This window comes from Leucopleurus acutus (genome assembly GCF_964270905.1).
Source record: "Leucopleurus acutus genome assembly, chromosome: 5".
Lineage (NCBI taxonomy): Eukaryota > Metazoa > Chordata > Mammalia > Artiodactyla > Delphinidae > Leucopleurus > Leucopleurus acutus.
Window position 1 is genome coordinate 58,584,135 of NC_139147.1, and position 15,126 is coordinate 58,599,260.

The 15,126-nt window shown below is 40.3% G+C and overlaps 1 protein-coding gene across 8 annotated transcripts in view; it reads left to right on the forward strand.

The window, feature by feature from the left end:
- Positions 1-15,126, forward strand: part of PHLDB2 (pleckstrin homology like domain family B member 2) — a 255,691-nt gene that overhangs the window by 140,827 nt on the left and 99,738 nt on the right. For 7 of the 8 annotated variants that reach the window (XM_082840592.1, XM_082840595.1, XM_082840597.1 and 4 more), the window contains exon 2: positions 7,872-9,220. In XM_082840592.1, coding sequence (XP_082696718.1) covers positions 7,886-9,220 — 1,335 coding nt within the window. In that variant the 5' untranslated portion in view covers positions 7,872-7,885. Of the gene's footprint in view, positions 1-7,870; positions 9,221-15,126 lie in introns of all 8 variants that reach the window. The other variant, XM_082840599.1, reaches the window with a different exon arrangement.

Consider the following 15,126-nt stretch of genomic DNA (forward strand, 5'->3'; position numbering starts at 1 on the left):
GCGCCACAACTACTAAGCCTGCGCTCTAGAGTCCACGTGCCACAACTACTGAAGCCCAAGCACCTAGAGCCCGTGCTCCGCAACAAGAGAAGCCACCACAATGAGAAGCCCATGCACCACAACGAAGAGTGGCCCCCGCTGTCCGCAACTAGAGAAAGCCGCGCACAGCAACAAAGAGCCAAAGCAGCCAAAATAAATAAGTAAAATAAATAAATTAAAAAAAAAAAACAAAACCTGTGCGTAGGAGGGGATATTTGAAGAAGAGAGGATCTGGGAAGGTGTTTGCCAGTGGGTGTGGGGTTGTGTGGAGAGGTGTGGCTTGTGTGTAGAGGAGCAGGAGGCTGAGGATTTAGTGATGAAAGGAAATACTTGTGAAAAAGGAGGGTATATTTGCAAAGGCGGAGTCCAGAGGACTGAGGGATGTTTAACTGAGGATGGTGTTTGGATAACGGAGGGTGGGGAAAACAGGCTGCTTTTGGATGTCTGAAGTGAGAATATTGCTAGAGAAGGAAGTGGTTGTTCCTGAAGCTTCTAAGTAGTCCCCCTCCCCCTTCATCATGTTTTCATGTTGGGATTAGTGGGAAAAGAGGGAGGTTTTTGTGTCCATTGTTCTCCATTCTTAAGCTTGGAGTTTGGGGCTGAAATAGATTTCTTAGTTTTTCCTATTCAGTCCTCTAAAAGCTTCTTCCCTCAGGCACCACTGGTCACCACAGAACTCCCCGCCCCCTCCCCTCCACCTCCCCAATGGCACTGCTTCTGACTGACTGCTCTAAGCTGGTATCTGAATTCAATTACGTGTCATCAGTACGTGCTTTAAAACATTGCCATACCGTAAACGTCAGTGCTGAAAGAGGCCAGCCTGTGGACCACCAGTGTGCTGGGAGAGTTTGAAACACCAGGCATCAACCACTGTCTGTGGCAAAATGTGCTCCCAGAGCCAGCACCTCAGCTCTAAGGCCCCTCATAAGAAAAACAGAGACTCAAACTTTTTCATAAAGTGGAAATTTTAACCTAAACCCTCCTGATTTTTTGGGTAAGATTCTTTTTCTGAATTTCCTTCTGTAATCTACATCCATCCCCTTTCCCCAGCCATATGAAAAGATTTCCACTTTCCTATCACTTGCTCTTGCACTCCCCCTTTGATTAATTCCTGCTATATTGGGTGATCCTGAGAAGTGTTTGTGCACGGCGATGTAAAATGACAAGTAAAGTGTTGTATAATTTAAGAATCCTCCAAACTCTTGGTATAAATTACCTGGAAAGCTGCATTTATATATATAGGCCAGACTTTAAGACTCCTACTTCTAATGCAACACACACAACCCAACACAGTAAATACTTCATTTTAATTTGTTCGTTTTTTAAAACTTTGCTCCCTGGGTGTATATTCATTATCTTGAAACCAAGATCCCTACAACTCTGGCCATCACAGTGTTCTGAGGTCACCATTAGTGACTTACAGTTTGGATGGGATTAGCTTCACTGTGGTGTTATTTGGTACAAATGGAGCAGGAGAATTATATTTTAAAACATATACCAGCATTGTGGCAAAGAGGAAAGAATCTACCAAGAAACTTTCAAACATGATCCCTGAGATTAGTTTTTCCAATAATTTTCTTCTTAAGGGAGAATGTACCGTGACTTTCTGTGGTACCTTCCAGAGATCTCTAGATGACTCCTGGCATTTTCTAATCAACAATGAGATGATATACATTTCAGGTGATAAAATAACAAGAGAGCTCTGGAGGGATTAAATTTATGGATTGGAAAGTAAGCCCAAATGTTTCAACACACATTAACTTCTTTCCTGTTTAGACGACCCGGTGTTGTCTCTTCTTTCAGATGGGCACCAGATGCCTTCTTCCCTTCTCCACACCGGTTCTGTTTCTGTGCGTATGCGTGCAGTATATGGAGCCGTTAGTGCCCTTGCGGCTGTTTTACTTCCACAATAACATAATGCAGTGATTTTATAATTTCCATGAGACTTCTTTTTTGTTTACATAAAATGTACAGGAAAGCAAAAAGAAATACACCAGCGGAGATCAAGAAGCCAGGCTAGAAACCTCGGAGAATTCCTCACCTTTCTTACACGTGTTAACATAGACCTCTCTCCGGCCGCCCTCTCTCTTGTGTGTCACTTTGACAACACCTCTTGCAGTTTGCCCTTTCACCTCCCACAGCCCTAGTTCTTCCTCTGCTTTCTTTTCCTAACCTCAGCTGCAGTCTCTAATACATTGTCTGCAGGGCTCCATTGCGTTGCTATCTCCCTCACTGCTGGGGAATTAAACCCAGTCTCTCCCATTGTATCCTCTGCCCTCCTGCCTCTACTCTCCTTGCCTTAGCTCTCATCCTCATTCAGAGTACATTACTGCTTCCTGTTCTACGTTTCCCTATGCTTTTCCCACCTCTAGGCCTCCACTCGTGTGATCTCATCCGCAATGAAAAGAACACCCTGGAACTGGGGAAGGAGAGAGAGGTATCATGAACCATTATTGTCACTCCTAGAGTCAGAAAGACCACCTGTGTGATTCTCCACCTTTTGAGTTGAATTGATTTATGGGATTAAGAGATCTCAAATTGACACAAGTATACATACATACGTACTCAGCTATGGTAAACTCAGCTTCAGGAAAATGAGTGAATTACATGTTTATACTTGATGATAAATCTTTAAGTGTACAACTTTTTACACATCCTTAACAGACCCAATAAGGTTGAACTGAAAAACCAGGGTATCAGACATGAATATCTTAAAATATTCTCTGGAATGTTCTTCCCTCCAGATCATCTGTAGCTTTCTTCTGCAATATGTGTGGTGGAGAAATGCTGCATGGCTGTTTCTCAGATGTGGTTTATTATTTGCAAATGTCCTGCCTGTCTCTTCCCTAGAGACTGTAAAGCTGATCTTCCAGCTAGTACTACTGTGGAATATTTTGGTGTTGTATTTTGTTTGGCCAACTAAACTGCGTCAATAATTAATTTTTTTGGCCGTGGCGAGTTTTGGCTGAGCTGCGAGGCATGAGGAATCTTAGTTACCTGACCAGGGATCGAACCTGTGCCCCCTGGAGTGGAAGCATGGAGTCCTAACTACTGGCCCCCCAGGGAATTCCCAATAATTAAATTTTTTGATTAAAAAAAAAGTGTATGTGAGGAGGAGAGAGGGGCCAAGTGTTGCCACCCTGTAGGGTAGTAAGAATACCCTTTAGTAGTTTGATACTATGTAGTTTTGTTGGAAGAGGGAATGATATTTGGTAATATTTTGTTTGGGTGATTAAGTAGCATTTGCAACTGCAAACCGGTTGAAATACATTAATACATTTTATCATCTAAAATGACATTAATGTCCTATGCTGCTGAGTCAAAAATTAAACTTTTAAGTATCCTTTTTGACATAAACCCTCAATTCTGCGCCGTTAGAGCAAATATTGAAAATGCAGAGTTTGGGTTCAGTGCTTAGCTTCTGACATCCATTAAACAGCATCTGCTCTGCCTTGCTTTCTGGATGGCTAACTCTGCACTATCTTAACTCTGTTTCTTATTTTGTATGCACTACTTTATAACCAAGTCTTCCCCACTAACTGGCTTTAATTTTTTTCTTGTTATTCTAACATCTCACTTATGGATTTCCCTTTGTATCCTTATCTAAGATATCCTAAATGGTTGGAGGATTGCTGTCCAATTTAAACCACACTTAAGATAGGCATAGACTTGGACCCCAGAGAGCATATCTTACATGGTGGTGGAGATGGGAAAGGATTTAGAGAACTATGAGAGAAAAATACATAGTTATTAAATATAGAAAATAACTGTTGCTTTTTTCCTACACAATTTTTGTTATTAATTCTGTCAGAGACAGGATGTTTCCTGGATGTACCAGTAGTCTGACCTTAGATGGGCTTGAGATTTTGTTTATATTTTTAAAACCACAAAATTTTAGGTGTGGAGGTGGCTTTATGCTACCATTGGATAATACCCATCAGATTCCCTTTCTTCAATAGGACTTAACTCCATTGTCATTTCTTTCTATGATAACTTCCCCAGACTACCAGTCTCACTGGGTTAGCCCCTCTCCATGCTCCTTTACCGATCTGTCAATCAATCCTCTATCAAGGCATGCATCACACCATATAGCATTTATTCATATGTGTGTTTTCCCCTTTGGACTGTGAGCTATGTGAGGGCAGGAAATGGTATCTTTGACCACATATTTTCCAGGGCCTAGCTTAAAGCCTGGTTTATAGTAGGCAGTTAATGAAGATTAACACCTCCATAGTAACACACAACTCCTGAATCTCAGTGGCTTAAGACGATCTTGGATTGGCAGAGACCCTGCTCTCTATTACCCTCACTGAGGGAGGTAGGCTAAGACTTGGATACTAGTGAGTCATCTTAGCAGGGGATGGAGACGGTGAATCATGCTCCAGCTCTTGGTGTTTCAGCTTGGAACTGACATGTCACTTTCTCTCCTGTTTCATTGATCAAAGCAAGGGACATAGCCACACCTAATGTCATGGGAATGAGGCAGAACAGCACTGCTTTGTTTCTGAAAGGAGAGAACGGGAATAATAGTGAGCAACACTAGTGCCTGTTAAGCTGAAGTCTGATACGTGGTAGGCACTTAATACCTAGTCAATGAATGAGGAACCTGAAACTACCTGTTAGGATTTTAATTTTTTTCTATACAATAAGCAGAATCACTCCAAGTAATGAAATAATCTAATAACTACATTAAAAAATGAGCATACTAAATATATATCTAAGCCATATTTAGCAAATATCTGGAGACTTTTTTTTTTTTTTTTTTTTGCGGTACGCAGGCCTCTCACTGTTGTGGCCTCTCCTGTTGCGGAGCACAGGTTCCGGACGCGCAGGCTCAGTGGCCATGGCTCACGGGCCCAGCCGCTCCGTGGCACGTGGGGTCTTCCCGGACTGGGGCCCGAACCCGTGTCCCCAGCATCGGCAGGTGGACTCTCAACCACTGCGCCACCAGGGAAGCCCTGGAGACTTTTTTTGTAACCACTCTGTTCACTTTATTCATATTAGGGAAGGTGTTATGTTTGATTTTGCAGTTTTTCGGATGGATAAAGTATGGAATGGGTAAATTTGCATAATTGTCATTTTTGCCTGAGTCATTTAGAAGATTTGGAAAAAATGTTGAAGTCTTCAAATATTTACGTATTTAGTCTGATGAAGAAGTTCTTTAAAGTAACCTTTTTCGGAAGAGTTAATATCTGGATCAAAAATTGGGCAAGAGCTTAGGAAAATGAGAGTCTAATCAACTTAAAAATGAAGTATTGCTGCAGATTGTATGCTAATATTTTACACTAATTTTTTTTCTTCATTGTTAAGGTAACCCAAACACATTGTATAAAATGTGGAAAATACAAACTAGTTTGAGAAAGGTGAATTAAAAATCACTGGTGTGATTTCTTTTATTCCATTGTTCCTGCTATAGAATACGCATATGGACAAGGGAAGAGAAGATATTGGCTTGTAATGGGGGGTAACAGTGGAAATATCCAGAAATGATCAGATTGAGACTATGGATTAAGGACAATATTGATAGGATTTGTTGATGGATAAAATGAGGAAGGAGGGAATAGAGAAGTGATAGAGATGGTAGAGGATAGAGGATAGAGTGATAGAGGGGATCAGTGATGATTCCCCAGATTTTCGCTTGAACATCTATGTGTAATCCATGTGTATTTGTGGATGTATATATAAGACTGCACTCATTGTATGTGTGGTTTTTAAAATTTACTTAACATTATATTAATGTATTTTTAATGCTATAAACATACCTTGAAATAAGATTTTAAATGGCTTAATATTCACTCATATGATATGCTATAGCTTTTGATTTTCTCCCATATTTTGGGGGCAATTAAGGTGTTTTTCCCCTTTAATAAATAACATGGTAATGTTCTCAGGACCCACCTACTTCCTTGTCTCCTCAATTCAAAAACATTTAACTTGAGAGAATTGACCAACGTTTGCTGGAATTTCAACATAGCAAACCAACATGTGATAAAGTTAGTTGGGAATAGAAGGAACCAAGACTAGAGATCATCGTGGTTTCAGTCTTCCAAGGGGGCATGGTGAGATATAGCTCAAAGCAGACTGGTGTTGCTTTCGAGGTCAGAACTGGTAGTGGCAGACAATTGCTGAGAGGGACATTTTTCCTGGAGGCAGAGATGACACTGTCCCCGAGGAATGAAAGACCTGGCAAGAGCCAGATGGCAGGGCCAGATCCCAGCTGGGAGGCAATTCTAAAGGAGAATCTCAAAATTTTTTTTGAGGTCCACTTCAAAAGACAATCATGCTTTTATCCATCAGGGTAGGGCTTTGGGTTGGAGGATAAGGTACCCAAAGCAGAGCTTCCTGTGGGAAGCTGCAGCTTTGAGGGGTATGAGGACTCAGCCCATCTCTAGAATTTAAGCAGCCAAACTGTTTCTTTGCCCCACTCTCTGGGTAAGAAGCAGTTCCTTATTGGGCTGCCTGCATTTGCCCAGGAAATCTCTGAGGCTGAGCAAGCAAGGTGAAGGTCCTCCATCTGTGGCTGGGAGGGAGTGGGGAAGGCTGTGATGGACATTGAAAACTTGCGTTCATTGAGTGTCTCACCTCTGGGGCGATGGGAGTCAGGAGGGGCTGGAGATACGATAGAAATACTAGAAAACCCTCTGCCTTAAACTTGTGTCTTGGTCACACGTTATGATATTGATTACTAACCATAAGTAATACTGTTTATATATAGTGCAGAGATGCAGTAACCAGTGTTTGAGGTGCCTAAGGAGTTGGAGGACCGTCTTAGCAGTACCTGAGTTCAAATTTATGTTTAAATTGTGTTTTCACTTTGATGATAACTTAAAGAAAATATTTTTATCCGTTTGAAATATAAGGCTTCACATTTACAGTGATAATTTGTGATTAAAAAGACATTTTCATAGACTAAAACTGCAGTTTCTTAAGTTAATATTGTTCAAACTAGGGTCCACAACATATTCTTATGGGTACATCCATTAAAAAAATTTTCTTTTCATCATGGAAAATAGAATCCTAATCTGATCCTGGAAGAATGGGTGGGTTCGGATGGGTGCAAGAGGAGAAAGGTGTTTCCATGAGAGGAGAGAGTTAGATCAAGGATGATCATGGTGCCTCTGGGATGCCTGGGAACTTGAAGGATGCGTCAGTTTCAGGTTTTTAACTACTCCACCCTGACCCTGATATGTCAGGAATATGGGGAACACTTCTTCCTCCACTATTACCTACGTTTCTCTGGTGGATGCGGGAGCCTTTATTATGTCTTTTTGTTGAGAAGGTAACTCTCATAGTCCCCCTTTAAAGAATCATCTTCTAACCCTCATGTTATTGATCAGCGTCTAACACAAAATTTTCTTTCTCTGCCAGAATGTGGATTTAGTTTCCTCAGGACTTAACTTCTGAGCGGTTAATGATTCTTGCAGAGACATCTAAAGGAAGGCCCATTGCAGCATCCCTTTGGGTTTTTGCTAGGTACTCAGGAAGCAGGTGGTCCTCCAGGGACTAGAAAACTAAAGGGACATTGTCTTTTTTAGGTACCAACCTCATCTTGCACTTGTACTTGGTTAGGGATTTGTTCCTCTCAAATTTCATTGACGTCCTCTTGAGTTATTTTTCTTTTGTACAAGAAACATCCCAGATCAGTGATCTTTATTCACCTTCATTTTGCAAGACAGCTTTTCTAGGTTTATTACTAAAACAGCGTTTGTGTTTTAATTACAACAGATTGGACTGCAAACCTATTTGTACTGATGTAGGCTGAAAAATGTGGTTCGTCTTTTGAAATCTTCTTTGTTAAGTAAAGCTTTCTCTTTTTTTTTTTTCCTTTACAGATTCCAACAAGATTATGGCAGAGCAGAGCCACATGCAAAAGCAGCTGGATTTACAGAATGGTAGCTTAGAGGCGGGCTTTGTGGCGAATTCCCTCGAAAACGATTCCCAAAACATGATGGAGAGCCTGAGTCCGAAGAAATATTCTTCCAGTCTGAGATTTAAAACCAATGGAGACTATTCTGGTTCCTATTTAACCCTCTCACAACCTGTGCCTGCTAAAAGAAGCCCTTCTCCTTTGGGAACCAGTGTCAGAAGTAGCCCCTCCTTGGCCAAAATCCAGGGAGCCAAGCAGTTCTCTTGTGATGGAAATGACAAAAGTATTTCCGTGAAACCTCCCACCCCTTTACGCAGCACTTCACCCTCTCTTAGTGGATATCCACTTGGGAGAACAGACTTTGATCATTTTACAGGCCGGGACACTGAAAGGTCCTTGAGGCTTTCAGAGAAGCCTCCCTATTCCAAATATAGCTCAAGGAATAAATCCCACGACAATGTCTACTTTCTCGGAGGGCTGGAAGGCCGAAAAGCATCTGGCTCACTCCTGACCATGTGGAATGGAAGTTCCCTGAGTGATACTGGCTCCTTGCCCATCGGTAGGTCAGGGGCAGCCAGCATGCCTTCAAGCCCAAAGCAAGCCAGGAAAATAAGCATCCAGGACAACCTGACGCTTCAGCCCAAGGTGACCAGACACAAGGATCTGGCATCTGAAAACATCAGTTTAAGAACTAGGAAGTACTCGGGCAGCAGCCTCAGTCACATGGGCGCCTACAGCCGATCTCTCCCCAGGCTGCACAGAGCCACAGAGAACCAGCTGGCACCGCTCAGTTTGCCTCCAAGAAGCTCTCTGGGCAATTACAAACGAACGAAACTGGGGGAAAAGGATCTACCTCATAGCATCACAGACAATGACAATTACCTGAATTTTTCTTCTTTGAGCTCAGGAGCTTTACCCTATAAAACCTCTGCCTCTGAGGGCAATCCTTATGTGAGTTCCACCCTCAGCGTCCCTGCCAGTCCTCGAGTGGCCCGGAAGATGCTGCTGGCCTCCACCTCCTCCTGTACCTCTGATGACCTGGATAGGGCTTCCTACTTGGGGACCAGCCCAGGTCATTCCTTCCCTCCCGGAGAGCTTGACAGAGCGTTTGCGGCCAGGAGGAACTACTCGTGTGGGTCTGTTGAGTTTGATGATGCCGATCCGGACAGCCTCAGACAGGCCTCAGGAACCCCCCAGCCTGTCCTTCGGGAACGGAAAAGCAGCATTAGCTCCATTTCAGGACGAGACGACCTGATGGATTATCACCGGCGGCAGAGGGAGGAGAGACTCAGGGAGCAGGAGATGGAGCGATTGGTAATCTCATCTGACTTGACCTCACTGTTTCATTGAATAACTTCTTGGAGACAAACCCCAAGGATATATGTGTAGAATTTCCATGGGCACCAGCCACTGGTCCCTTCCTAGATTTCCTCCTGCTAACCTTCCTCTTCCCAGATCACTATTGTTAGTCACAAATGGATAGTTTGAAGGCCTACGTGTGCCTAATGTTATATTAAGTTGCTCTGCAGAGGTCTCACAAGTATAAATTCTTGATAAATCTAACAAAGATAGCTGTGAATTTTACTGAATTACTTTAAAAGTCTTACAAACTTCTCTCTTAAGACTATGAGGAAACACTGATTTGTATTACTTATGTCATCAAATTTGCATGTATATGCTATGATGGTAATAACCAGTGAAATGACAACTCATTGGAAATTAGTCAGTAAGTGTCTCTGTATAGCAAGTTGTCTGTAAAGTTGAAAGGTTGCCCCAGTGGTGCTCAACCTTTTTTCTGCACTGTATATAGACACACACACACCATACTCCCTTCAGCCATATCTTAATACATATAGTGACTCCGAACTACACATGCTCAAAAAAAATTACTGAGTTGTCTTTTTCTATGGATTTATGATTACTGTAAAAATATTGAAAATAATAAGAAAAGAGGAAACAGGAGAGTCCCACTAATGAATAAGAACAAACTGCTGCATTTTTCTATTTTCTTTTAAGCATAATTTTTTAGGGTGAATACCTGTAAGATTATTTTGATTCATTAATGATTAATGATTTCCTTTAAGTGGGAAGCTGCAGGATGGTAAAGCTGATTTACAGAAGTGTAGGAGTATCAAAAATATTTTAGTTACTAAAAGAAATATGCTGGAATAAGATTTCTGAATCACATACAAAGCTAGCTAATGCCCTACAGGACAATAAAATTATAACTTCTGGATTATAATGAACAGAAACTTTTGCATCTATACAGGACAGAATTTGCTTGAAATTTTAGAAAAATAATTATTCACATCACTCACAGTTTTTGATAAGTTAATGTCTATCCTTACATAATGTCTATCCTTATCCTTGATAAGTTAATGTCTATCCAAATATCCTAATCACTAATAGTGAATGAAAACAAATGTGTATACCCCTAGAGAATTTGGTATTCTGTGGGTGGATGTTAGATGGTGCTCCAGTATGGCAGTTCCTTTGTTATCATAAATAATCTCCAAAGATTTTTCATGATCACAAAAGACATTGTATTTGGGCCTGATTCATTGACATAAGCTAGAAAAACTTTTAATTAGCATGTAAAAGCCTTCTTGTATATAGATAGAAAATCTAGTGCTATACTGTGCTGAACAACTGTCATTGATAAAGCCAGAGAATCAACTTCTATGATTTATTAAGTTACCTAGGAGAGCATTTCAATGGCTTCATCACTCCAGAGGTCTTCCTTAAATGCTTTTATTTACTCTTCTGTTCTAAGGGTAGGAAACCAAACTCTTATTTATTTATTTATTTTTATTTTTGGCTGTGTTGGGTCTTTCTTGCTGCACGCGGGCTTTCTCTAGTTGAGGTGAGAGGGGCTACTCTTTGTTGTGGTGCGCAAGCTTCTCATTGTGGTGGCTTCTCTTGTTGCTGAGCATGGGCTCTAGGCCAGCACGTGGGCTCGGTAGTTGTGGCTTGCAGCCTCTAGAGTACAGGCTCAGTAGTTGTGGCGCACAGGCTTAGTTGCTCTGCGGCACGTGGGATCTTCCTGGACCTGGGCTTGAACCCGTGTCCCCTGCATTGGCAGGAGGATTCTTAACCACTGCGCCACCAGGGAAGTCCCAAACTGGTTTCATCTTTAGCACTTATAAGAGTTGGTGAATTTTTCTTTCCTCTAGTTTTCCCAAATCTGCTAAGGTTCCTGGCTATCCAGCAAGTGACCTTTTTACTGCCTATAAGGTTGGTGCCTGTAAGCCACAAACAGGTCCTAGTTCAACTTCTTGGGAGAAGCTTTGGGTATTAGCTTCAGATATGAAGTTATAACCCTTTCTCCTTAATAAGGGGCTTGTCATATCTGATGAAGTGAGGCTAATTTTTAAGTAAGACACTCTACATTTGGCCTCTGTTGTATTATCCATTTGTCTGATTATATTCCAGTAAAAGGGAGGACAGATTCTTATTGAGCCCATGCAAATAATGTTATTGCCATTAAAAAGTCTCAGAAAAAAATGTTTCTTCCTGAATCTGAAGGACCAAGGAGAACAAACTAACATTAAAAGAATGTTTCATTTAGTTTGCAACATCGGAGTCAGCTAAATTGATGGTTAGAGATAGATCAGCATGAATGCTAAAAGGGTTTTCCCCATCAGAAGATAGAACATTAAGATAATGCCAATAATTTTCCAAAATACATGTCCACATTCATAAATTAGATTTCCAGTTTCAGTTCAATCTGTTCTATGTAATTAATTCTTATTCCTCTAACCTTGGGTCATTAATTTGATTTCATGAAGTTGTCTATTTCTGAACTAAAAGAAGTCCTGAAAATCTGATTTAGCCTCTAGTACTATCTCATACTTGTCTATGTAATGTCAGCTCTTCTGTCAGCCTCTGACCCTAAGTCCATTCTTTGAATATCAAGAGTGAAGAGTATCTGGTAAAGTTCTGTCCACGAGGCTCTGAGACTGTCTTTCTTTGTTAAAGGCACATCCTCACCTATAACTTAAGCACAGTCTTTAGGAAAGCATGAGAGGAAATCGTGGACTACTGGGTGAGGGTAAAAGTAAGTGGCTATGGTTAATCTACGGTTAATTTAACAAACAGTTTCAACGAGAAAGAGAATTTAAATCTTCTATTAGGCAATAAGATGTTGATCTTATTTTTTTTTAATAAATTCATTTATTTTATTTATTTATTTTTGGCTGCGTTGGGTCTTCGTTGCTATGCGCAGGCTTTCTCTAGTTGTGGCGAGAGGGGGCTACTCTTCATTGCAGTGCACGGGCTTCTCATTGCGGTGGCTTCTCTTGTTGTGGAGCACGGGCTCTAGGCACGCAGGCTTCAGTAGTTGTGGCATGCAGGCTGAGTAGTTGTGGCTCGTGGGCTCTAGAGCACAGGCTCAGTAGATGTGGCACATGGGCTTAGTTGCTCCATGGTATGTGGGATCTTCCCGGACCAGGGCTCAAACCCATGTCCCTTGCATTGGCAGGTGGATTCTTAACCACTGAACCACCAGGGAAGCCCATGTTGGTCTTATTTAATCAGTGTTTCCCCTGAGGGTGAGAACATACTGCAGAGAGTGAGGACGTTGACATATATCCAGGGCCTTTCTGTAAAGTATGCAATCACTGAACTTTATGTTATAATATTTTGCCTGTACAAAATTAGCCTAGGGAAGGCTGAGCTTCTCATTTGATTTGACAAATCTTCCTATGCATTTCTTGATAGTGTTGAGCTATTTATCAAGAAGGGGCTTAACAAATAAACCTAATTATTTCTAGCATTCTTCTTTTTGTAAGGTTAAGAAAAAAATTCTTTGTCATTGCCCAATAGTCCTCTGGGAAAACTTAAAGACAGTTCAAATGTAGAAGGTATCTTGGAAAAAATTTGTTTTCCTGAATTTAAGGTCTGATCTTGGGAAGGCGAAATCAAATATTCATCAGAGATTATGTTATTTGAATAATATAGCATTGTGGATGCCTGAGAAAAATGAATGTTCGCAGTTTGGTTACCTAATAAAGTGAGAATAAGTTATTTATTATAAACAATAAATCTTAAAATAATCAGATGAGGAACTGTTTTTGGTCATTTTAAATATGCAAGTATATATCCCAGTTAGGACAAGGCACAAAAGATTACTCTTGTGAAATACTGAAACTCTTCTCTCTGGGCAGATTACAAAAAAAATAAATAAACTTTTGCTATCTTTTGTAAGCATAGGCTGATTTCTCCAAGGTAAGTAAGTAAGTAATTTCAATAAGAGATAATTGCATTTTAGTTTTACATTAATAGGATACTTCTCATAAAAAAATTACTTCATAAATAAACTCATCAATGTTGTTCAAACTTTGCCAAAGTTTTAACATTTTATTACATCTTTACAGAATTAACTATTTGCAGATATTATAAAGGAAGTCAAATAAGCTCCCTTTCTGCAAATCTAAAATTTTTAATGTAACTTTATTTTATTAAAGTACAGTTGATTTACAGTATTGTATAACTTTCAGGTGTACAACATGGTGATTCAACGTTTTTATAGATTATTCTCTACCTAAAGTTAGTATAAGATATTGGCTGGGGGCTTCCCTGGTGGTGCAGTGGTTGGGAGTCCACCTGCCGATGCAGGGGACACGGGTTCGTGCTCCAGTCTGAGAAGACCCCACATGCTGTGGAGCGGCTGGGCCCGTGAGCCATGGCCGCTGAGCCTGTGCGCCTGGAGCCTGTGCTCCGCAATGGGAGAGGCCACAATAGTGAGAGGCCCGCGAACCGCAAAAAAAAAAAAAAAAAAAGATATTGGCTGTATTCCCTATACTGTACCATATATCCTTATAGTTTATTTATTTTATACATAGTAGTTTGTACCTCTTAATTCCCTACCGTTCTATTGCCTCTCCATCCCTCTCCCCACATGTTATCACCAGTTTGTTCTCTATATCTGTGAGTCTCTTTCTGTTTTGTTATGTTTATTCATTTGTTTTATTGTTTAGATTCTACATGTGAGTGCTAACATACAGTATTTGTCTTTCTCTGGCTGACTTATTTCATTAAGCATAATATCCTCCAGGTCCATCCATGCTGTTGCAAATGGGAAAACTTCATTATTTTTTATGGCTGAGTAATATTCCATTGTCTGTATATACCACATCTTCTTTATCCATCTGTTGATGAACTCTTAGGTTGCTTCCATATCTTGGCTATTGTAAGCAATGCTGCTATGAACATTGGGGTGCATATGTCTTCTCAAATTACTGATTTCTGTTTTCTTTGGGTCTGTACCCAGAAGTAGAATTGCTGGATCATATGGTAGTTCTATTTTTAGTATTTTGAAGCATCCCCATACTGTTTTCCATAGTGGCTCTGCCAGTTTACATTCCCACCAACAGTTTACTAGGGTTCCCTTTTCTCCACATCCTCACCAGCATTTGTTATTTGTGGTCTTTTTGATGATAGCCATTTTGACAGGCGTGAGGGGATATCTCACTATGGTTATGGTTTGCATTTTTCTGATGATTAGCAATGTTGAGCATCTTTTCGTGTGTCTGTTTACCATCTGTATGTCTTCTTTGGAAAGATGTCATTTCAGGTCTTCTGCCTATTTTTAAATTGAGTTGTATGAGCTGTTTATATATTTTCGATATTAACCCATTATTGAATATATCATTTGCAAATATTCTTCCATCCAGTAGGCTGTCTTTTTGTTTTATTGGTGGTTTCCTTTGCTTTGCAAAAGCTGTGAAGTTTAATTAGGTCCCACTTGTTTATTTTTGCTTTTGTTTCCTTTGCCTGAGGAGAAAGATCCAAAAAAATACCGCTACAACTTATGTCAAAGAGTGTTCTGCCTATGTTTTCTTCTAGGAGTTTTATGGTTTCTGGTTTTACATTTAAGTCTTTAATCCATTTTGAGTTTATTTTTGTATATGGTGTTAGAGAATGTTCTAATTTCATTCTTTCACATGTAGTTGTCCAGTTTTCCCAGCACCACTTGTTGGAGAGACTGTCTTTTTTCCATTGTATATTCTTGCCTCCTTTGTCACAGAGTAATTGACCATAAGTATATGGGTTTGTTTCTGTGCTCTCTATTCCTTTTTTAATTCCTTTAGATGGCAATTTAAGTTGTTTATTTGAGATTTTTCTTATTTCTTGAGATAGTCCTGTATTGCTATAAACCACTTTTTCTGTGTCCCATAGGTTTTGGAAAGTTGTGTTTTTTTTTTTTTTTAACTAATTAT